This window comes from Mus caroli, chromosome 13 (genome assembly GCF_900094665.2).
Source record: "Mus caroli chromosome 13, CAROLI_EIJ_v1.1, whole genome shotgun sequence".
NCBI lineage: Eukaryota > Metazoa > Chordata > Mammalia > Rodentia > Muridae > Mus > Mus caroli.
Window position 1 is genome coordinate 110085377 of NC_034582.1, and position 23890 is coordinate 110109266.

Here is a 23890-nt window from a genome sequence, read left to right on the forward strand (position 1 = left end):
AATTATACAGCTACTAGCAAAGGTTCCAGTACTCAGTCTCTTCTTGGGCTAAGAACATGAAAAAATAAATGCAGTTTCTTTGACAAACTACTGGAAATTACCTTCCTCAGTGAAACTATCATGGAAAACAATCCTTGTGTACTTGACTGACAAAATTTTCCCCATGCTGCAAAAGCATGCCTTTAAATGGACTTTTAAAATAAAATTCATATAAAATTATAAAGATTGTCAAGGTTTCCTAATACAAGTATAATTTTACAGTAGTAGCTGTGATTCAGTTGTAGGGGAAAGTCTTTGTAAGAATGACTTCCTAAAAGCAATCTCTTATTCTTGTCAACTTATATATGGCTGGGTGTATCCCTATGAATCATTAAAACGACACACACGAGATACACATATTTAAAAGAGCAAACAAAACTTTCATCAACCATTATTATGTAACTACATGTATAATTTAAGTCTGTCAGAAGTTGGCTATAATGTTAATCACTGGATAGGTCAATTTTGTGTAAGGCCAACCACACAGTCATCCACTGAACCCACACTGACCCCGAAACTGCATTAGCACAGAATGGTCATCGAGAAAAACTTTGTATGAGACTCTTGGACTCTGTCACTGATCACAGTGTTCACAGACAAAATTCTCTAATATATAACTAGAATATTATTCTTAATTATGAGAAAAGTGTCCTCCACCACTCATGAGATGAGAAGACTACATGGCCTACTCAATAAATATTAAAAGCTTTGTAAATCTAATTGAATTCCTTCAATTTTTAGTAGTATTCAGTGATAGGAATATGAACCAAAATGCAAATCAATAATTACATTTTTTTTCAGAACTCATACTAACTTTTCTGGGCCAGCTGTAAATACTGGGTACACAAAAAAATAATATTTCCAAAGGAAAAACACAGCAAATTTAAAATCAAAACAAATAGCATGTGTCTTGCTTCTTGCCTCTCCCAGGTCTTATAAGAAAATTCAAACAAATCTCTTGCCCCTTAGCTACATGTAAGAAGGCAAGATGAAAGTGTTTACGCACAGGAGGCTGGGAAGAAGACGATGATGGTGTTAAAATACCAATAAGCCCTGAGGTAAGCGAGAGCCTCCTGCCCTCTGCGTTGGGTTCCTTGAAATGCTCCATTTTCGATGACTTGGGGGCACTGGAGTAAGACTTGCTGAGCAATTTGTGATTTTTCAGCCCATATAACTCTTCCATTCTGAGATTACTGGAGTAAGATCTGCTTAGCAGTTTGTGGGGCTTCAAGTTGGTGTTGTGCTCACATCGTGGGTCTCCAGAACAAGATCGAGTCAATAACTTATGGGACTTCAGTGTGAGGCAGTCCTCCTGCTTGCCGGCTGAGGGGCAGGGCCGGCCCAAAAGTTTGTGCGATTTAATGGTGGACATCGCCTGCTCGGCCCTGGGGTCGCTGGACAGCGAGCGCCCGAAGGTCCTGTGCGACTTGGCACACATATCATCGGCTTTGACAGTACTGGAGCAAGTCCTCCGCAGCAGCTTGTGTGTTTTGGAGATGCCGTCTTGTTCAGGTTTCAGTTTGGATTTGCTTTTGCCACAACCAGGGGGAGGATAGCTGGGCGACCTTGGAGATGAGCAACAATTAACACAGGGGAAATAGTGGACCTAACCTTAGGGCCCCAGCTCAACCACCGGACAAATGTTGGCTATTCCATCAACTAACACCCTGCTTTGGGTGCAGAACGGATCACAGGAATTAAACCACATCTTTGCTGATAAGCACAAGAAGATCGCAGCCTGGCTTCTCCCTCTGACCTAGACAAAAACCCCAGAAGGGACTAATTTTTGGAGACATCTCTATTTTATTTTAAAAGAAAATCTAATTTACTACATTTTCCAATATCAACTAAAACAGACAAATGCCCATCTATGTTTTAGATGGGGCACCTGTAACTCCAGTCTTTTCTTGGAAGTCATAAACAAAATAGCCAGTTAGCAAGAAAGAATACTTCTAAGCTAGGGGAAGACCGACTCTATGGGGGCTCTGCACTGAGACAAGGATGAAGATGCCTGTTACCAACCTGCGCAGGGTAGAAAACAAATGCAGAGGTGACTTCACCTTCTTCTCTGACAGCTTCTTACCATGTGGGCAATTGGACTTTTCTTTGCTCTGTTTCCACTGCTGAGAAACAAACGTCTGCATGATTCTGTCAACGCAAAGGCAGTACTGTTAGCATAGTTCCAATGGCACCTGAACAAGGACTTCCAGTTTTGTTAGTTAGATGGTTGGCCAATTGATCAGGGGGGGGGGAGGGAGGTTGTTGCTATTTTGCTTTGAAAACACTGTGTATCCCTGGTCTGCAACTTGATACAAGAGCCAGGATGGACTTGAATTCCCAGGGTTCACAGACACTCTGCCTTTTTAATACTGGGATTAAAGGTGTGTGCTACCATCCCCATCATTAAGGTGTGCATCAATAGATATATACTGCACTGAGAAAACATTATCGAGGATATATAACATAGTCATAAGTAAAAGGCTAAGTTTGAGTTGTGAAAGAATTTTCATATGAAAGAAGCCAGAATATAAGAAATTACCATGACTTTTTTTATGATGACTTATATCAAGAAGAGATTAAGAAACCTACTTACTAATAAATTAGAACAAAATACTACCATAATTTAATTCCTCAAATTGTTGGAGAATTTATGAAGCAAAGGATTTGAAGAGAATCCTGAGAGCAGTCCCCAGGATTGATAACTTTTATGTGAATTATTTGAAGTGACTCCAAGTTTTACTTCTTTGTTCCACCTGTGCCTTTTCTTCATGGAAAAGAAAACCAGATTGTAAAACTGTGTGGAGCGATAGACATTGTAAAAATGTATATAGTCATCAAACTCAGCCCATTCGCTCTACATACACTTTTTGGAAAAAATGCATATTCCTAAAATGTCTTAGTTATTATCATAAAGCTGGAATTTAGTAATTCCTAGCTTCAGAATTTTCCACACCATCTGGTTCCTTGGTTCTTCATGGAAAACAGTTCTATGGACTCTGACAGCAAGTATCTGCAAAGGACCTGAGGCTGAGGCTATGAGCCCACCCTCCCAGCCACAGGGCAGAAGGATCCCATGACGATGATATCTATGCACATGTGAAACATCACAATTATATATTATACACATTATACATTCAACATTTTTGTTTTCTTTCAAAAAATCCCTTCAAGCCTGGTTGTCATGTTCTTTTGTTATTTCTATAAACTGCTTCTAGGAGAGAAAATTCATGCCAGTATTTGTTTATCAGCTAGACTGTGCCAGGGACTAAAATGGAATCCTGTACATGAAAATTTTCCTCTTAATTCCAGAAAATAGTAATTATTCCATACATTCGAATAAGGCATCTGTTCAGTGGGGAAAATGTGAGTCTTAGCAAGAAGACAATTACCAAAATTCCTCAACATCCTTCATGTCTCAACTAGTCCATTTCAGCATTTCTTACTCTGGTAGCCTTCCTCCTGCTATCTGTGATGTGTTCAGAAGAGTCGTGGAGGAATGGTCTGGCACCCTTAGGGGAGCAGAAGTGGTGAAAAAAGGAGGATAAACTGTGTTCTCTGATGCTGTGATGCTAACTGCACAGGACATTTGCCTTGGAGCTTAAGAGCAGGGCATCTCTTTTATTCTGTTTTTTATTTAATATCTGAAGACTGTTTTCTTACTTGAAATTTCAGAAAGATGAGTGCAGCATCATGATCGTTCTTTCTCCTTGATAAAAAGAAAACTCAATGGAGCCACTTTTTTTTACCAATTGGATTCAGATTCTTTTCTTCCTATGCTGAAGAAAGTTCCTGTTTCTATGACCTAAGAAGGCTACAAAGTACACGCTGGGTAAGCTAATTGGAACCCAAGAATTTAACAGGTTAAATGGCCAAAATATCTCTCACTTTCAGGTTATACTGTTATTCCAAAGTGTGGCCTTACCAGCTAACATTGGCATCTCTTAAATGTGCAATGAGTCCTGGTTGTCCTTGGATATAAAGGGAGACAGCTGCTTCTTGTAAAGCAGTTAATGTCAGTGCTGATCTAAAGTGCATGCAAATGTGTGTGTTTGTGTGTGTAGTGTATATCTATGACCACATGTGTATAATGATCACCTTCTCATAACACAGAGCTATAGAAGATTTAAGTATTTACTAAATGTAGAACAATTAGACAAGTGGTGTCTCAGCTACTTTCTGATCAAAAGTTCAGGGTTGTCTTGATAGACAGAGCGGGGGCAGGAGGAGAATATATAGAGGCAACATCATGATTTGCCTTCTGTGGATTTCAGAAGAACAACACATACGAGTAGTATTATACTGTCACTGTCAGCCATGGCCAGCTTCAGCAAATACCATCTGGTAAAACTGTTCTAATTGTGTTGGTTTAAATTTGGGGCCAAACAGTTCATGTGTAAACTGAATTTCTATTAATGTAGAACTTCACAAATTAGGAACTGTTACCTAATTCTACATTTGCATTTTATATGTAATGAGGCCAAAGAAGACCCACACCAATTTCTCCCACACTAAATTCTCATAAACAGAATTTATCTTTGATCAAGTAGGGATAAAATCATGCACGGCTTTGGTGCTCTTCCCACTATCACTGATACAGTCAACCATTAATGGCAGACACCTCATTCCATGGATCACAACTTCTATGTCAGGTCAGACATGAACAATATTTAAGTATTCTCTCTTAAACTCTTTGGTTGACTCAACACTCACACAATATTCACTCAATGCCAAAAACATTCCTCAACATATGCATGGCAATAGGGTGCTTATATTTACATGACAGATAGCACGTGACTCAGAAGGACTGAACTAGAAATAGACCCAAACTCTAGCATTTGCTGGCTGTCTAGCGTTTAAGAAACTACTTGTATGCTCCAGGCCTCAGTTTCATCACTGTGGCAAAATGATAATAGCTCCTGTGTGTCACAAAGTTACCGTGGAGAGTAAGTGACGGAATCTTTGTCAGTGTTTGGAAGGGCAGCGATAGATGCTAAGCACTCGGTCCTGGTGCCTGAAAACAGCAGGATCAAGGATCTCAGAAAACACTGACTGTGGTTATGCACTTAATAAAAATCTATCGAAATCATAAGTAGCCTAAATTCCAAAATAGCCTCCTTGAATATATTTTAGGTAAAATAACCGCTTTGACTCTTATGAACTACCATGAAGATGAGACAAAAAACCTCAAATGATATTATTTTGACTAGATAGGACCAGAAGAACCACAGACAAAAACACTTACAATTTAAAAAACTTAATCATATACTGGACAGAAATTCAACATGAAAACATGGAAAATAATCTAACCCAACTATCAAATTAGCTACATAATTAAAATTCATTCATAGAAGCAAGTAGTATTTCCTAAAACATTAACCACCAAGATGGAGCTATGAACAGAAAATGTTACGTAATACACATGCATCTTTTAAGCACAAACCACAGCATACATTCTTTATGTTCTCAGGCTTACAGCTATAGACACTGTTCCTTTGTCCAAACTCATGTGATACTCTCATAAGATGCTATAGGCAGAACATTGTTTATTCTGACACTTTTGTGTTATTTTAGTTCTTATCTTGTTTTGATGAACACCATCCCACAAGCAACAACAACAGTCAATCCAAAATTTGTCCAAAGCAACATAATGTAAAGTTAGCCCCATGCTCCTCTACAGGGTGAGTAAGCCGGGGGTGGGGGAATTCATGTAAGAAATAAAGTCCATCTGAAAAGAGACACCAATTAGCCCCATGCTCCTCTACAGGGTGAGTAAGCCGGGGGTGGGGGGATTCATGTAAAAAATAAAGTCCATCTGAAAAGAGACACCAATTGCCCTGGAGAAGCCTCACTAATTCCAGCACAGAGATGTAAAGATATCCCACGAGTCTTTGAAAGAGAAAATTGCATACTATATTATACTAAACACCCCTTGTAAATTAAATTTAGCTTTAGAGACACAGAATCCCACATGTTAAGGGTTAATTATTTGATTCTACATTTGTGTGAGCATCTAGACTCAACATCTGAGCCGCTAAAAGAGAAGTTTCCTCCTCTTTCAAATACAGCCATGCATAATTCATATCTCCACAAGGATACCTTGATATAGTGTCATAAAAGCTGATGACAATCCTAGAGACCTAAGATATGAACAGGGCCAGACATCACAGAAGACTTCCGGCACCAGAGAAAAGGGAGCTGGCACAGGGACTTTTAATAGTGTTTTCCTTTAGAACATTACTCAATAACTGCTGGCATAGGATGAAAATGAAAATTCATTAAACTGAAGGAGAAAGACGTGGGCTGCATCCTGATCAAGGATCTAAGCCACTGCATTAGTGCACCAGATCTAATGGGCTCTTAGTAAATCAAGTTTATGGACTGGAAAGAATAAATAGTCCTTCAAGAATTCTAACACATTTAAGAGCTAAAATTTTGACAAGTACAGAACTTATTATTTATATTTTGGCCATGGTTAACTGGGGTATATGTCAATATTTTCAGTCAGGGTTTTTGGATTTTTTTGTTTTGTTTTGTGTTTTGTTTGTTTACTTGTTTCTCTTATCTAAAGATAGAAGGAAGGAAGTGGGGGTGAAAATGGGCACAAAAGGGAGCCCATGGTCTTGGTTAAATTAAGACGACCATGATGGGGACCCATGAGATGGTTCAGCCGGCAAAATGCTTGCTGTGAAGTCTGACAACCTTAGGACCCACATGAAGTTGGAAGAGAATGAACACACACACACAGACACACACTTAAAGACAGACAGACAGACAGACAGGAAGATAGATAGATAGATAGATAGATAGATAGATAGATAGATAGATAGATAGATAGTCACTATAGTCTAGATAGTCACTATTGGTCTAGATAGTCACTATTGAAATAGAATGTGATTTCCTCAATTAAAACAGAATTAGCACATGCTCTAGCAATCCCACCAGTATTTATCCAAGCAAAAAGAATGTGTAGAGAAGAACCTTTGCACAGTTATATCTGCTGCAGCACTACTCAACACAGACCTAAGATGGAAACAAGCTAAGGGCTTGGGGGTGGCAGTGCAGACCTGTAAGTCCAGCACTTGGGAGACTGACACTGGAGGGTGGAGCCTGGGCTACACAGTAAGACTCTATCTCAAAGAAATCAAAACAGTGAAGCAGGACAAGGACAAAAATAACAGAATCCTGCCATTTGCAAACAGCATGGATGGAACTGGGGGTCATATTAAGTAACAGAAACCAGGCAAAGAAAACATGCTCTCATCTCTACGTAGGATCTAAAACTGTTGATCTCACTCCTGTACACAAACTAAACAGGCAAGTATTGTAGAATAGAACGGTGATCGGAGGCTGGAGACAGGGCAGAGGTGGGTGGCAGGAAGGTAGAGCAATGAGCACTAAGTCACAAGGAGATTGAAATTAGTTCTGTGTGCTGTTGCTCAGCACCGTGATCACAGGTAAGAATGTTGTCTGTGTTCTTCATAAAGCTGGAAGATTTGGAATAGTTTCATCACAGAGATGTGATGCTGAAAATATAAATATGCTGAACGTGTGTTAGAATCACTATGTGCTATCCCAATAATGTGTGTAATCGGTATGCGTTGTCAAAGACTACTGAGGTAGGTAGGGAGTCTGGTGCCTTTTGATAGAAAGCTGAGGCTCATCTCAATCCTATCTAAATATAGTTCTGTGCTATGGAAGGTCAGCAAAGGATACCATTTGGACAGTATAGTTATTTCCTTCAGTCAAACCACAGGCTCTCAAGATCCACAAAGACTTGCTTGTCCCACCTGTGATCTAGCCTTCACATGTGGCCGTATGCACCTGACTGGAGAAAGGCTGAAAGGTCAACTCTGCACTCTGTAGCTCACCATTGCTCTTTCTCTACTCAAAGATACGATGCCCTTTCATTCAGCTCTACCAAGAGTGCTCCCCCCCCCTTTTTTTTATGAAAACAAACAAATAAGAAACAAGGTTTTAGGTAAAGCAAACTTAAAAATAATAAAATAAATGTGAATTAGAGCTAAAAGCCTTTTCAGTAAGTCTCTGTGGGGGAGGACCAAAAAAAAAAAAAAAAAAGCTTGCTTTATCTTTTCTCAACATCCCCAACAGGTCACCATTTATTTCAACTTCATTTTTATTAATGATACCAAATTATGCCAGAATCTCAGTGATGACAGAAACGGTACGCCATAAATGCTAATAATGATAGTATTAAAGAATGTATTGGCCTATTCAAATAAATTCTATGCACACCATGTTTTGAGACAACCATGTCCATTTTTTTAAAAAAGATAAAGATAAACTGAGATACTGTGGTTGCTTGAATAAGAACTGCTCCAATAGGCTTATGTGTTTGAATGCTTGGCTCATAGGGAATGGCACTATTATGAGTTGTGGCCTTCTTGGAGGAAGTGTGTCACTGGGCTCTGAGGTCTCAGATGCTCAGCCCAGTGTGGTATGTAGCCTCCTTCTCTGCCTGCTGATCAAGATGTAGAACTCTCTGCTCCCTGTCTGCCTGGGAACCACCATGCTTCTTCCCACCTTGATGATAATAAACTAAGCCTCTAAAGCTATAAGCCAGCCCCAATTAGATGTTTAGTTGCTGTGGCCATGATGTCACATCCCAGCAATAAAAATAACTAAGAAAGATACTATTAGGTAAAGGAACAAGAAAGAAAGGGAGAACTAACTCACAAAGGAATGATTCAAAGCATATGTGGGAAGTAGCAATGGCTCAGAGTCAGTAGGTATTAACCTGCTGTCTTCTCCAGGCCAAAGGAACAAGTAGCAGAAACTGCATATTCAGTGTTGGGAAGGGGCAGATACAAAATGCTGAACAGCCCAGCAAGATGGAAAACACGAACTCAAACAACAAACCACCTCAAGGTGACCCCCAAAGGAGAAGTCTCTCCTGCTCCTCCCCATCTGCCTGCCTTTGCTCCTTCTGTGGGACACACCAGAGACCGAGACCCTTGGTCCACCTGAGCAAGAAGGGTAGAGTGTGGTGTGTGGAAGGAAGACAGAAGGGCCCTGGAAGCTGGAAAGTGAGCTCAAAGAACAGAATCACTGATACAGTTCTCTGTGTCAAGATGATGCTCCAACCCCAGAGACTCACTTGAAAGAGATGTAGGAGAACAGAAACAGAACAAAAGAGCAAAATGAGAATCTTGAAAAGAAATTCATTTTTTCACTCCTCAGCAAACTTACTTTTTTAGTTGATGTCCCAATCCAAACCGCTCTTTTGTCGAAATCTGAAAGACATCAACCGTGGGCACTGAAAAGGGGAGGGGGGAGGGACAGAGTTAAATACTGACTTGAGACTCATGCACAAAATGACGGAGTTGTTATTAGTGCACATGTGCAGACACACACACATACACGCACACACACACAGGAAGGATGGACACCGTTCTTTGCGACATTGTTTAAGTTACATAAGTGTGAAATATAAGACCATTGCAGGTTGCATATTAATGCAAATATCTGTCTATGTTGTACATAGGAATATGAAAAGGAACCTCAAAATAAGCAATAGTTTTAGTAACCACACTTCAGACAGTACAAGTAACATTCTGAAACTGTAAGTGAAACATGTTAATATATAATACTAGTTTTTTAAACAGCAGGAAATGAAGATAAAGCACAGATATATTTTTTACTGTACAGTTTCTTGATGTTCATATTTCATTATATACATGTATATCTATATATGTACATGTACATTCATATTTACACACATTGTATACACACAATTCAATAACTCTCAAAATTAGTGACTTACCCTTAAATCATTATTTAAAGAAGTGAAAATGATTATTTGATTTTAAATATTTCAAAATTGAAATGTTAATTTGGTATTTGAGAGGAAGGATGAAAATGATCAAGAAAAGATAGAGGGCATTCGAGTAGAAATATGAATCAGAGCTGTGAATCTGAAACAGCCATTGTATACACATATGTAAAACTGTCTCCTCCCTCAGTTTGGCCTCCTAGTTGTGCATGCGTGAGTGCACAGGCATCCAGCAAAGAAGCCTGACACAGGACAGCCCGGAGGGTGGAGACTCCAGAACACTTGCTGAACGAACATTCATAAAATGCTTTCAAAAAAGGTGAAACAACAGATTATCAATTAAGATGCAAAGTTAAGATGAGTACTCAGAACTGGTCACATGGCATTCAGCAATATGAAGCCACAGTAAATGTTGATTTGTGGGTGAAGTGATGGCCCATAACCCTGTCCTTGTGGATTTTAAGAGAGGAAAGAAGCAACGCAGTGATCAGAGAAAGATCTAATAATAAAATCTGACAGTCAGGAAAACAGCGCTACAAGAGCAGCTGAAAGGGAATTTGAAGTCAAGGGTGTTGTTTAATTTTTCCAGATTGGAAAAAAAAAAAAGTTTCCCGATGAGAATTTTCTGGGAGGAAAAAAATGGAAGGGGACAGAAAGGAAATAGAATTGTGTGATTACACAAAAGTGGAGGGAAACTCATGCACAAATCACAGTGTGACACCGCATGGGTACCCAATGTGCCATTAAAAGTAAGGGCTGGGATGCCACGCTCATTCACACACGTTTCACAGTTCTTAGTCCACGCTGCCCTACTCAGGGTGGCCGCACGTCATTCCCCAGACACCCATGAGGTCCATCTTAAAGATGCTCTAACATACTTATAAGCGAAGGACACTGTGATCATCAGTCCAATCTCATGTGTCCCAAACAAGAAGTCACTGCATTAAAAGAAAAAAATCCTGAAATTTGCATACAATATTTTTTCAAAGAATAGGATTAAAAACGAACAAACAAACAAACAAAAAAAAAGTAGCTAGAGAGATGGCTCTGAGCTTACTGCTCCATCAGAGGAACCAATTCAGTTCCCAGCCACAACATGGCTCATAAGTGTCTCTAACTCCTGGTGCAAGAGATTGGATACTCTCTTCCAGCCTTGAGTGCACCAGACACAGACACTGTGCACAGACATACATGCAGGCACAACACACATAAAATGAGAATAAATCTTTAAAGGAGAAGAAAGGGACTAGGTTGTGTTCTTCCCCAAGATTTCAAACATTAGATTTTTCTCATGAGCAGAAATAAAAATGACGAAGAAAAGAAGGGAGAGAAACGTCAAGGGCCTTGGCCTACTCTTTTTTTTTTATTAGATATTTTCTTCATTTACATTTCAAATGCTATCCCCAAAAGCCTCCTATACCCTCCCCCGACCCTGCTCCCCAACCTCCTGCTTCCTGGCCCTGGCATTCCTCTGTACTGGGGCATATGATCTTCGCAATACCATGGGCTTCTCCTCCCATTGATGGCCAACTAGGCAATCCTCTGCTATATATGCAACTAGAGACACAGCTCTGGGGGATACTGATTAGTTCATATTGTTGTTCCTCCTATCGGGTTGCAGACTCCTTTAGTTCCTTGGGCACTTTCTTTAGCTCCTTCATTAGGGGCCCTCTTAAGGCAATAGCAAGGTCCAAAGACACTGGAAGAATTAAAATCATTCAGGGGAGAAGACATACATAGAGAAGGGAAATGGCGATATTTGGTAATGATGTTTACCAGCATATATTATAAGTAATTCTAAAAACTAATAACCAAAATTTAAAGTCTTAGTCATTGCATAAAAGACTAGACAATGAGTGTCCATGCTTTAACAAAATGATTAATTTTTAAGGGAACTATAAATAACACATTTTGACTCACTCAGTCAGCAGCAATACAGTCTAAATGACCTAAAAACTTTAGAGCACACCAAAACAGCTCATGAAACACTACTTTAAAAAAATTCCAAAGCTCAAGTGATAAAATGACTAATACTGTTAAAATGAATGTAATTAACCATAAGTGATTCCTTTTAATGAAATAATATAAACAAGTCAAGGAAACAGCACAGAGGGGACAGAGAAACTCCACACTATCTTTAGTTTTCAGGAGCTCTAAAAGCATTTTATCTAAACGCATTTTAACAATGTTTTAAAAACTTAATAACTTCCTGAAAACCAGTAATCATGAGTTGAAAATTATTCTGAACTATAAAGTGTGAGTAAGCCAGTAATTGTGGATAAACTCTTCTAAAATAATGTGCTTCATCAAAAGAGCAGGACAAAGAAGGCGAAGGGAGTAGGTGTGTGGGCGGAGGAGCACCCCCCTGGAGGCAAAGGGGAAGGGGGAGAGGGAGGAGGGGATGTGGAAGGATAACTGGGAAGGGGAAAACCATTTTAAATATAAACAAATAAAATGATTAATGAAAAAACAAACTGTGACAAATATTCTCTTATAAAAATACAGGTATCCACCACTGTGAAGTGATCATTCATAAACAGAATGTCTATGGCAGTACTCCAAACACTCAGGAAACATGACCAAAAATTGGGTGGGAAGAACACAGCAGGGAAGAGTGCTATGAGTTCACAGGACACGACTTGGTGCCGAACTCAGGACCTCTCCTGTGATCTATGTGCTGGTTAGCTGCATAGGATCCATCACCCTGGGACCATGTTCAGGAGGCCTTAACCTGCAGTGTCTACAGCGGGGGTTCTCAACCTGTGGGTCATGGCCCCTTGGGGGGGGGGTCAAATGATCTTTTTGCACAGGGGTCACCTAAGACTATCTTCATATCAGATACTTAATTATAATTCATAACTGAAGCAAAATTACTGTTTTGAAGTAGTAACAAAAATAATTTTATGGTAGGGGGGGTCACCACAACATGAGGAATTGGGGTTACAGCATTTAGGAAGGTTGAGAATCACTGGCCTACAGGCAAGTTAATTTTTCTTCAGTGATATAGTTACTGATAAGTTGCCTATATTCCAATAAATAACACTGTACTCATGCTCATCCAAACAACCATAATTAAACTCAGTGGGAGACACACACACACACATACACACACACAGTCACAGACAGAACATCAACATAGGAGTGGGGTTGCTGTGAAGAAGAAAGACTTCAGCAGAAGAGGCAAGGAGTAAGAGAGGATAATGGGGGATGAAAACACATGTATGAAACTGTCAAAAGTGAAAAGGGACTTCAAAGACTACCAGGCTGTTGTCCTGTACACCTTTCTGAGGAGTAAAGTCTTCACATGGGAGGGAAAAGGAAGAATGAAATTCTCCCAGAATCTATTCTCCCAGATTCCACACAAGATTTATTCAAGATGGAAAAGAAGTAGAACTTGACAGAAAGAGAGATGAATTCTCACATTAAAATAATATAAAAGTTAATAAAATGTTCTTACTTCATATAATTTTCTTTGCAACCGGAAGGCTGCATAAAACAAGTGGAAATTATCCTAACACTCTGATCAAGCAAGCACAGGTGTAGATATACCAATAGTGAGTTATTTAAAAAAAAAGTTTACTAATGGCAGATGTTCAACGTTTCCAACTAATGAGGGCTTGTGCCTCTAATCAGGAACTGTACTTACGGATCAAGAATTCTAAGTAATACTTATTACTGTAACAAGCTTAATTGTGTTTAAAGCATATACAATAAAAATTTTCCTTATCTTTAATTTCAAACTATAAAACATGTGTCCTGTTTCTTCTATTAATTTTACTCTCAGTCAGATTAGCCCCCCAAGTAAATAGTGTACTTCAAATTAGTGCTAGTCGTACATTCCTAGAACACAGAAGAAAATGCTTTTCAAAAAGAACTCCTAAGTAGGTCACTCTAAATCTTGGATTAGTCACAAACTTTTACAAGTTCCCTTTACTATAAATGTTGATGCCTTAAAGGCAAACTACAAAACACCCCTCAAGAAATACCATCTCATTTATATCACACTCCTACCACCTGAGGGGAAGGGACCATCTCAGAAGAGTGGGCAGAAAGATTGTAACAGCCAGAGGTCCTGGTCAGACAGCAAAATGATGCTTTCTAGACATGGTAGGTCTGTAATCCACAGCAGCTGTGACTAAATGCCCGGTACCAAGTCAGCCAAAATACCAGACTGGATGGAAGAGACTCACTCTGCCTCCCAACTCAGAATCTAGTGGTCACTGATGGCTACTGTGAGAGAGAGAGTGGAAGAGTGAGTCTTCTTCAGGAATTTGAGAGACTACTCAAACTCCAGTAGATGGCCTTCAACTAGCAACTAGCTATAGCACTGAGTGACTTCAGAAGGTTTATAAAGGAGAGAGATAGGGTGTGTGGGGGGAGAAGGGGGAGAAAATGCCTGTGACCTTCATCAAGGGAGAATGGAGGGAAGGAATTAGAAGGGAGTGGATTTGATCAAGGCACATTGCATGCATATAGAAAATTCAGAAAAAAATACTGTAATTATTGAAAATAGTATAAAATTACCTACTTATTAAAATTTAATAACAAAAAGATTTTTTCCATCATTTTACCTGTTTGCAATAATCAAAATTGTAAGTTAGGATAAACCTTAATTTTTTTTTCCTGGAAAAATTGGTTGTCTCCTTTCAGACACAGTGTCTCTGTGTCTACTCATATATATGTATGCATCATGGTCCATTTTAAATCAAATTCTCCCCAAGGTTTTAATAAGAAAGTAGTACCAATGGAGGAATTTACTAGTAAGATAGCTATGTAAGGAAAAACTGAACAACTTACAATTTAAATAGTGTGCTAGAGAACTATGAGGAAAGGGGCTCAACCACAGGAAAATGGAGCAATATAAGAAAGTTGAAGAAAACTTTACTATTAAAAACAAACAAACAAACTAACAAACAAGTCTAAGCTAACTTCCAGGATCCTGCTCGCTGGCTCCAAATGCCCACCCTGTGAGAGAGGGTGTGAAAATCTAAAGGCATCTCACACAATGGGCAAAGGAAGTACATACAGGCAGTAAAGACTTGACCATGAAGAGCCAGCTCAGCCCCGCCCGGTTTCCTGGCTGTTGGTTCCTCTCCTGCCCTACCCATGTTGAGTTGATGGTACAACATCATCCAAGAATAAAGCTATATGAGGAGACATCTCAGACCTAGGGAGGAGACTCCAAGTAAATAAGACCACAGTGTTGTAATCCCTGTTCCTCCATTACATAGGCTGTTCCTGAGATGTGATTTTGTGCCCTTCCCAGGGCAAGTCCTATAGGTCACCCTTCATCTTACCCCTTATCACCATTCGGAATGATGGTTCCAAGCTCAAGTTGTCCTTGTGACTAGATACAGCCTCAACTAATGTGACCATGCCCTCCTGACTGTATACAACTTGGTCTCAAGTAAGCTTTGCTGACGTGACCTTGCTTAACCCTCAGAATTTAAATTGTGCAATTCCCTGAATAAAGTTGGTTATTGCAGGAGACCAACCTCCCAGGTTCACACTGCCAAAAAGAGCAGCTACAAGTCACAATCTTCTGGAGACCCGAAGCAAGGATCTGGGACAAACACTTATTAAGACTTGCTCTCAGGAGACCCCAGTAAACCCAGTAAGCAAAGCAGAGGACATGATCGAGAGAGAACACGGTAGGGTCATAAAACGAGGTGTCTCCCCTTTGGCTCTCCCCTGTCAGTAGGATGCAAGCAGGGACTTCTTATCAGAGCTTTATGTAGGACAGTGTTCTCATACTAGTCACATTCAAATTGTAAGGTTGAGGGGCACATATGTAAGGAAATAGACTGTCTTAATACGGTCCCCTTAGTGTCTGTGAGCTAGTAGCAATAGCTGTGCAGGACCAGGGAGATGATGTAAGGAAAGGGGAACAAGGCTGGTAAAGGGTGTCAGGGAGCCAGGGTATGGTAGCAATCGATTCCCAGCTCGCCTCTCCAGCTGTCAGAACTTCAGGATATAAGTCACTACCACACTGTTTTCCTTTCCAACGCTTATTGAGAGAGAAAAAAATAAATAAAAAGTTACAAAACACACTAAGTTGTGAAGAGCATTTCAGCTCCTGCTGGATAAACTGAAGAATCATAGCTAAGAGGGCAAATCTTGGACAATCACTGACTGATGATCTCAGTTAATATTCAAAATGACACAGAGTAGATAAAAAACAAAACAAAAACCTGGATGGTCCTCAGGGTATACTGTGGGGTCAGCTGAGGACACAGACTAACTGAATATGTAGTGTCCAACATTGAATTATAAAATAAATCACTGGGCATAGTAGATAACAGAGTTGCAAAAAACCAAGTCTGTGGATATTAGGAATAAAAGAATGATAGAAATGATACATAATATGAAAGACAATAGATATATGTGATTGATACACATGTTAAGATTATAGGGATACAGACCACTTCATCTCATAAAGCTAGTGCTTCAGTGAAATTAAGTAACTCAATTTTATTCCCAATTTAAATATTTTTTCAAAGGTCAGACCTAAGAGACCATTGTCTTTGAACCACTGTCAGGATAAAATTAAGCAGGTACACCTTGAGTCCAGAAACATGATTTTTGGACTTTATCCATCACGGTGAAAGAAGCTTAAAGACCTAGACATACATATCAAGTGTGAGGTAGACTCTAGTCACTAACATAGGTGCAGGCAAGCTGATCCCCGGATCAACTGTTAGTCAGTAATGCAGCATGATGTGTTTCCAGCTTGGAGAGACATTTAAACCCTCCAGCTTCATATCCCACATGACTAAAAACCAGTGGGGTGGGGAGCACTGCAGCCAACCCCAAGTGAACCCAAAGAAAGCCCATGAGGAACAAAGTCTTAAGACAATTACGGCAGTAACTAACTAGATTAATCTAAGCAGATGAAATTGGAGTATGGTGTGAGTGAGTGAGTGAGTGAGTGAGTGAGTGAGTGAGTGAGTGAGTGTGTGTGTGTGTCTGTGTGTGTGTGTGTCTGTGTCTGTGTCTGTGTGTGTGTGTCTGTGTGTCTGTGCATGTACACATTCACTGACAGGAAAACATTTTAGCCCTCTGTTGTGTTTGGGCAAAATATGCTTGTGGTAGAATACCTTGCTTTTAATAACCATCAGTTGAATAGAGCAGCACTGTCCCATAGGAATCCAAAGAGGAAACGCGCTTCCATAACCTCTGCTTGTTATGGTTTTCTACGTAAATTCCTGGGAGTCATGGGTGGGATGAACAGGGAAATGAAATAACCAAACCTAAGGTCAGTCCAACACATCCCTGCTCCAAGCCTCTGAGGTCTCATTTTGTTTTTCTTACAGAAACTGTTCAAGACTCTTCAGTTCAGCATTATCTATGCAATTTCCATAATTATATAGGTGATAAATCATCTTGCTGAGCACAGAGCCCACACAGTTATCAAGATGCTTAACACATTCAGAATTATCAAATGAACATCTATTTTCCACAGTACACAGTTAACCTTCAAAACAATGGAGAAATAAGACTAACCTGGGCCGTTTAAATACTGTGTAAGAGAGCAATGTAGTCGGACAATAATAGGTTCTGTTCGAATCACTTCCCAGGCCACAGCAATCTCCTCCTGCACAAATATATTGAGAGAATAAGTTCAGCTTCTTTTAGACATCTAAATAAAGAAATAATAATACCCAAATTTTAAACTTAGGATAATGGAATATATACAATATAAAGGTCTAAGAATTATTTCAAAAAGCAATATTTTGTGAAAAGAAGGCCAAAACATTCATTCATTTTGCCTTTATATATGACAATAAAAAGGAGAAATTATATAATGAAGTGCTATAATTAAAACAGACATTTTACAATATATGGAAAACAGTGAGAAAGATCTATTATCTCAGCTTCATTGATCAGTCTTCATAAATCACTTTAACACCAACAGTATGAAATGGTGCTATAAAATAATCCAAAACTGAGTTCCTTTCAATAAAGATAAAATGCACATGAAATGTGCCAGTCACAGAAACTGATACTTACATCCAGAAAGCTGACATCAATGTGCAGGTCAATATCTACATCATCGATAGCTCCATATTCCCTGAAAGCAAAGATGAACATGAGTGCTTTCATTTTCCCTAATAGTACATGACTGGTTATTTTAATTAGAAGTGTAGTCACTAATTCTCATTACTGACTTTTAAGGACAGAAGTGACCTTGGATATGAATAAACTAATTTACCATTTTTTCACCTACCACAGAATACACACGCACACACACACACACACACACACACACACAATTCAAGAGTTGCTTGGTTCATGGTACCAAATAGTGCAGTAGTCTCCCTTTTGTGACTGCTCCAGTATCACCAACCACTCAGAGAAAAAGGAACTGATCTTAACTGCAAGAAAGCAGTTTCTGATAGAAGGAGGTAAGGGGGACACACAATAAAATGATAATGGATTCTTCTTCTGCCTCGAACATGGGTGGCTTGTCCCATGGTCCAAGTGCTGTTACGCACGGCACTGTATTAAGAGTACACAGAGACCCCAATGGAGGAGCTAGAGAAAGTACCCAAGGAGCTAAAGGGGTCTGCAATCCTATAGGAGGAATAACAATATGAACTAACCAGTACCCCCAGAGCTCGTGTCTCTAGCTGCATATGTAGCAGAAGATGGCCTAGTTGGCCATCACCTTGGTATTGCAAATGTTATATACCCCAGTACAGGGGAATGCCAGGGCCAGGAAGCAGGACTGGGTGGGTTGGGGAGCAGGGTGGGGGAGGGTATAGGGGACTTTCTGGCTAGCATTAGAAATGTAAATGAAGAAAGTATCTAATTAAAAAAAAAAAAAAAAAAAGAGTATCTTAGCCTGAGTCTAACACGTGACAGGCGACTAAGCAGTGATAGGGTGACCCACATGGAGGCATTATACAAATTCAATTTAGGATTATCTTGGTGCCCGTCTTTCATTTTATGCATATGCTAGTTCAGCAGTCTGCCCATGAGCTGCATCCCTGGGCCATAGGAAGGCATTATGCAAACCAACTTTTGTCAGGCTGTGGTGACCCACTCCTATAATCCCAGCACTTGGGAGGCAGAGGCAGGTGAATTTCTGAGTTTGAGGCCAGCCTGGTCTACAGAGTGAGTTCCAGGACAGCCAGGGCTACACAGAGAAACCTTGCCTTGAGAAAACAAACAGGAAAAAAATAAAAGAAAACCAACTTTTGTAGAGCATGCAGCATAGTTTTTAATTTAACGAAATTAGATTTTCCTCTGAGTGGTTGGTGAATCTGGTGCCGTCACATAGGGAGGAATACTGTGGCTCAGGGAACTGTCACTATTTGGTACCATGGACCCAGAAACTCCTGAATTTATGTATGCCAAGTGTGTGCGTGAATGAAAACAAAAAATAACAGTTTCAATATTCTTCACATGTGTCTATATATTTATATAGTAACACAATTATTCTGAAGTTATGAATTAGCATAAAGGATCAGGGATAAAATATGAAAACAACCAAAATTATAGACTATACAATACCTAAATCTAGCTCATAACTGGAAGAGAATTCCTCAGCATTCTATATACATGTGATGATTTAATGTCCACTAAGCAAGAGCTGGAGAGATAGGTAAACCTGCAGAGTGTTTACTAACCATACATGAAACCCATCCTGAAACCCTGGGTTATATGAGAAAGAAGGGGACGAAAAGGGAAGAAGGGAGAGAGAATTGAGGTAGGGATAAAGAGGGTGGATCCAGAAATATTACAGAAACCATTAGCATTTTCACTGTATTTGCCTATATCTTATAAAGTAACAACACATTACAGCTCCGTGGCAACTTGATAGAATACTACTAGGATAGCAAAATTTGTCAGTCATTTATACAAGAATTAAACTGGCCCAATAGCCAATAGCCACTTTATTTCATTTTATAATGAATACCAGTTTAAAGATCAGTGAACGATACCATCAGATCCTTGTGAACTAAACAATTTAACATTAATATTAGTGAAGACATTGATAAACAGGTAAGTGGAAAACTGCAAAGTTAATGGATTACACTACATTACCTCCTACCTACACTCGGGCCAGTGACTCTTACTGAATGCAGTGGGCCACACACACAAAGACATCAATGCAGTAAGGGTACCTGTTGAAATAGCTTCTAGTGGAAGAGGGACGGAATGAAGAAAGAGAATGGAAATAACTAAAATTCATTAGATGGATATATGAAGCTATCAAACAACTTAAAAAGTCTGTGGGATGTTTATCGACACACACCCAAATCCAAGCCTGTGTGTAGTGTGTAATACACAAAGCAGACACTCAGTACAATTGTTGTGTATCATACACATTAACAATGGTACAATATAGTATATGACTATGGCATGTTTAAAGGCTTGTGAGTTTAAAATTTATGACTGGTCATATGGTTTAACTTACATAATTTGTATAGCCTAATAAATAAAAGAACCCTGCAGGATCCTTTGGTAATTTTTGTTTCCATAAACAAAGAAGTATAAAGGTAAATCTAATAATTTAACCTTTTAACTATTCTCCTGAAAAAGTATGTTCTACCATGGAGCACATTTTTTAAAATTTCTTAGGAAATATATTTTAAGTTTTTCATGCTAACATTTTGAGAACTAATTATTGACACAAAAATGGACTTTTTTAAATGACATCATCATAACATCCATGTTCTTCACAAAAAAAATGGTGCATATTTTATATGAAATTACACATCAAACGTGACAAAAATAAGGATCAAATGAATACATTTTCTTCATGCCTCTAAGTCCTGGGTACAGAAAATGTTCTGTGATTATCAAGAAAACAAGTATGTTAGGTATGTTCAGGGAGAACATGTTTTGCTACACACTTAATTTTCTTTCTTCTACTTCTTTTCTGCAACTGCTTTGAAAAAGCAAAATCCATTTGTACTTTATTGTGTATTAGAAACAGGCTCAAAGCGCATAATTTAATCACTCTGAGCACAGACAAATGGTTCATGAATATCATAGATGCCAAGCTATACTTGTAAAAAGCCATTCGATGCAGCTACATGTGTGCTGTGTTGAAGGGGATATCCCCATAGTCTAGCTCAGTGGTTCTCAACTTGGGGGAGGAACAACTTTTTCATGGGGGGGGGTCTCAGCCCTGATATTTATATTATGATTAATAACAGAAAATTACAGTTATAAAGTAGCAAAATATTAACGTTATGATTGGGGGGGGTCACCAAAACATGAGATGAGGAACTGTGTTAATGGGCTGCAGGATTAGGAAGTTTGGGGACCACTGTGCTCAGGGATACTTGGTCCCCACTTGGCAATGCTCTTTGGGAAGGCTTAGGCCATGTAGGTCTGCGGGAAGAGGTATGTCATTGGAGGTATTAGACTTAAAGTGTTTAATATGATTTCAAATTCTCATTCTCTCTCTCTCTCTCTCTCTCTCTCTCTCTCTCTCTCTCTCTCTCTCCTGTTTGGCATGAGCTGTCAGCTTCTACAGCCAGCTCACTGGATGAAGATCCTGCAACCAAGCCTGACATGAGCTTGATCCCTAGGATCCATTGGTGGGAGGAAAGAATCAATACCTCCAAGGTGACCCTTAGACCAAACAGGCAAATGACCACAGGCATATGTCCTTTTCTCATATCATCTTAGTTTCCATGGTGTTTTGTAAATGTTCCGTAAGAAGATCTCCTCTACCTTAACCTCTCAGGCATCAAAGAATGTTTGTGTTAACACAGTTTCCATTTTAAGATCATTTTATTTAGGAAGGTATACATTTTATAAAAACACATACCTGGCCAGTATTCATAATGGTGACAGTATTATTGCAGTAGAAATAGATAACATGTACAAAATTAACACAGCATCATCAGAGAGCATTTTTCTTGAGAGACATTCTTACTACATGGCCAGGCTGGTTTCAAACACATAGCTCTCCTGATTCATCTTCCTACTGTGAGATTGCAGTCAGGAGTCTCCACACCTGGACAGATGTGTTGGCTTGCCTTATATTAACGTGACACAAAACTAGAGTTATCGGGGAAATAGAGGGAACCTCAACTGAGAAAATAACTCCCTAAGACCCAGCTGTAGGGCAATTTCTTAGTGATTAATGGGGTATGGCCCAGTCCATTGAGGGTGATGCCATCCTTGGATTGGTGGTCTTGGGTTCTATAAAAGAGCAGTAGCCAACTAGCAGTAGCAAGCCAGTGAGCATCACTCCTCCATGGCCTCTGCACCAGCTCCTTCCTCCTAGAGCTTGCTCGGCTTGATTTGCTGTCCTGACCCACTTCAATGATGAACAGTGATATGGAAGTGTAAGCCAAATAAATCCTTTCCTCCCCAACTTGCTTTACGATCATGATGCTTTGTCATAGCAATAGAAACCCTAATTAAGATACCAGGCATCACGACTTTTGCTTAAATCTCCCTCTAACCTTCATGTATGGTACATAAAAGACATTTCTTGTTATTTCTCTTCTTCAATATGATTAGCTCTTTCTGTGTTGTTTTTCAAAATCATGCATTTAAATGGTTGCAATTAAAGTCTAACAAGTGTGAAACAAATAAAACTCTTGTGATGCATTTGATTCTTTTGCACCATAAATACAGACAGAACGTTTCCTTGGAAAGAAATTTCTGTATACTTGTGTTCTCCTAGCCATAATTTCTGTGATTATGAAGTCAAATGCATGGAGTGACTTATTTGAGACTCTCAACATTTATTTAACTGCTATCTAAGGGATTAGAACTACTTGCAATCAAAATGGGCAATCTATCAAGGGCACTACTTCCTCTTTCTTCGCCATCACCGCATCTCCTCTTCCTCTCCTCTTTATAATTCCATTAGTAGAATATGTGAGTTTGCCTTAGCTTGAAGACTGTGACTAAGAGTCAGGGAGGAAAGATACAGACTTAACACAAAACTCTAATCCATGAAAGATTCTCTGTAAGTAGCTTAAAGAAGCCAATAGACAAGACCAATCAGCCAGTGGCATGGTTAATTTTAAAACCATTCATTATGACAATTAAGATAATTATTATTCCATGTATGATTTCTTAAAGTGTTTTTAAGTAAAAACTTCGTTTCTTCTCTATTTATGACACTGACTTTTTAAAGGAAGTGAGATGGTACAGGTACTCGGCTTCACCATGGCGGAGTACAACCTTAATGAGGCGATTAACAGTGCTGTCAGGGCTTATCTCGGAAGATGGGCACAGGGGTGTTTGTTTGTATGTCATAATTCAGAATCCATGAATGGCACTGTACATATGCAATCTCATTTCTGTGCTGATGCCCTTTTCACATAATGCTAGTAATTTCATGTTTTCCATTGAGAGACTAAGCATGATTACAGTTTGTCCAGATGGGATGACCTAGTTATCGAGAGATTTCTTCTGTGCCTGAATAACTGGTCTCAACAACAAAGGGAGGGAGGGAGGGAAAGAGGGAGGGAGGGAGGGGAGAAAGGCAGGCACATGGAAGCCTTGGAGAGCAAGGCAGAGAGTAGCATTGCTCAGTGTCTTCAGCACCAGTTCTTGCCACTCCACTCCTTCCTTGCATTCCTGCCCCGGCAGCCTTCAATGATGGACTATATAGTGTAAGCAGAAATAAGGTCCCCCCCAAGAAAGGAAATGCTCACAAGGTACTCAAATATATATTTACATGTATTTAATATGTACTCTATATTAGACTATGCTGATTTTCCTTTCTCTATAAAACCAGTTTGTTAATTATTCTGTTGCAATAGTTACAACAACTTGATTTAAATTATCTGTGAACAGGTTTATTGTAAAAACATTTTAGATATCTAACTTTCACTTATTAACTATCAAAAAACCATCTATTTTTATATATACAATTCTACCATAGGTTCTTGGGAAATAAATGTTTACTGTTACTTAATTGTTTCTGCTTTCAACCAAGGGGCAGTGCTATTTTGAGAAGATTTAGGAATAAACACACCCCTTCCTGTGGCATCTGAAACTCCACAGCGTGGCATGTCTCTCTCTCTCTCTCTCTCTCTCTCTCTCTCTCTCTCTCTCTCTCTCTCTCTCTCTCTCTCT

The 23890-nt window shown here is 39.3% G+C and overlaps 1 protein-coding gene across 2 annotated transcripts in view; it reads right to left on the bottom strand.

The window, feature by feature from the left end:
* Parp8 (poly(ADP-ribose) polymerase family member 8) overlaps positions 1-23890 on the bottom strand; it is a 176479-nt gene that overhangs the window by 39560 nt on the left and 113029 nt on the right. For both annotated transcript variants that reach the window (XM_021180032.2, XM_029468348.1), the window contains 5 exons: positions 17840-17900; positions 17333-17423; positions 9247-9313; positions 2062-2187; positions 1046-1604 (listed from right to left, as the gene is read on the bottom strand). In XM_021180032.2, coding sequence (XP_021035691.1) covers positions 1046-1604; positions 2062-2187; positions 9247-9313; positions 17333-17423; positions 17840-17900 — 904 coding nt within the window. The remainder of the gene's footprint in view (positions 1-1045; positions 1605-2061; positions 2188-9246; positions 9314-17332; positions 17424-17839; positions 17901-23890) is intronic.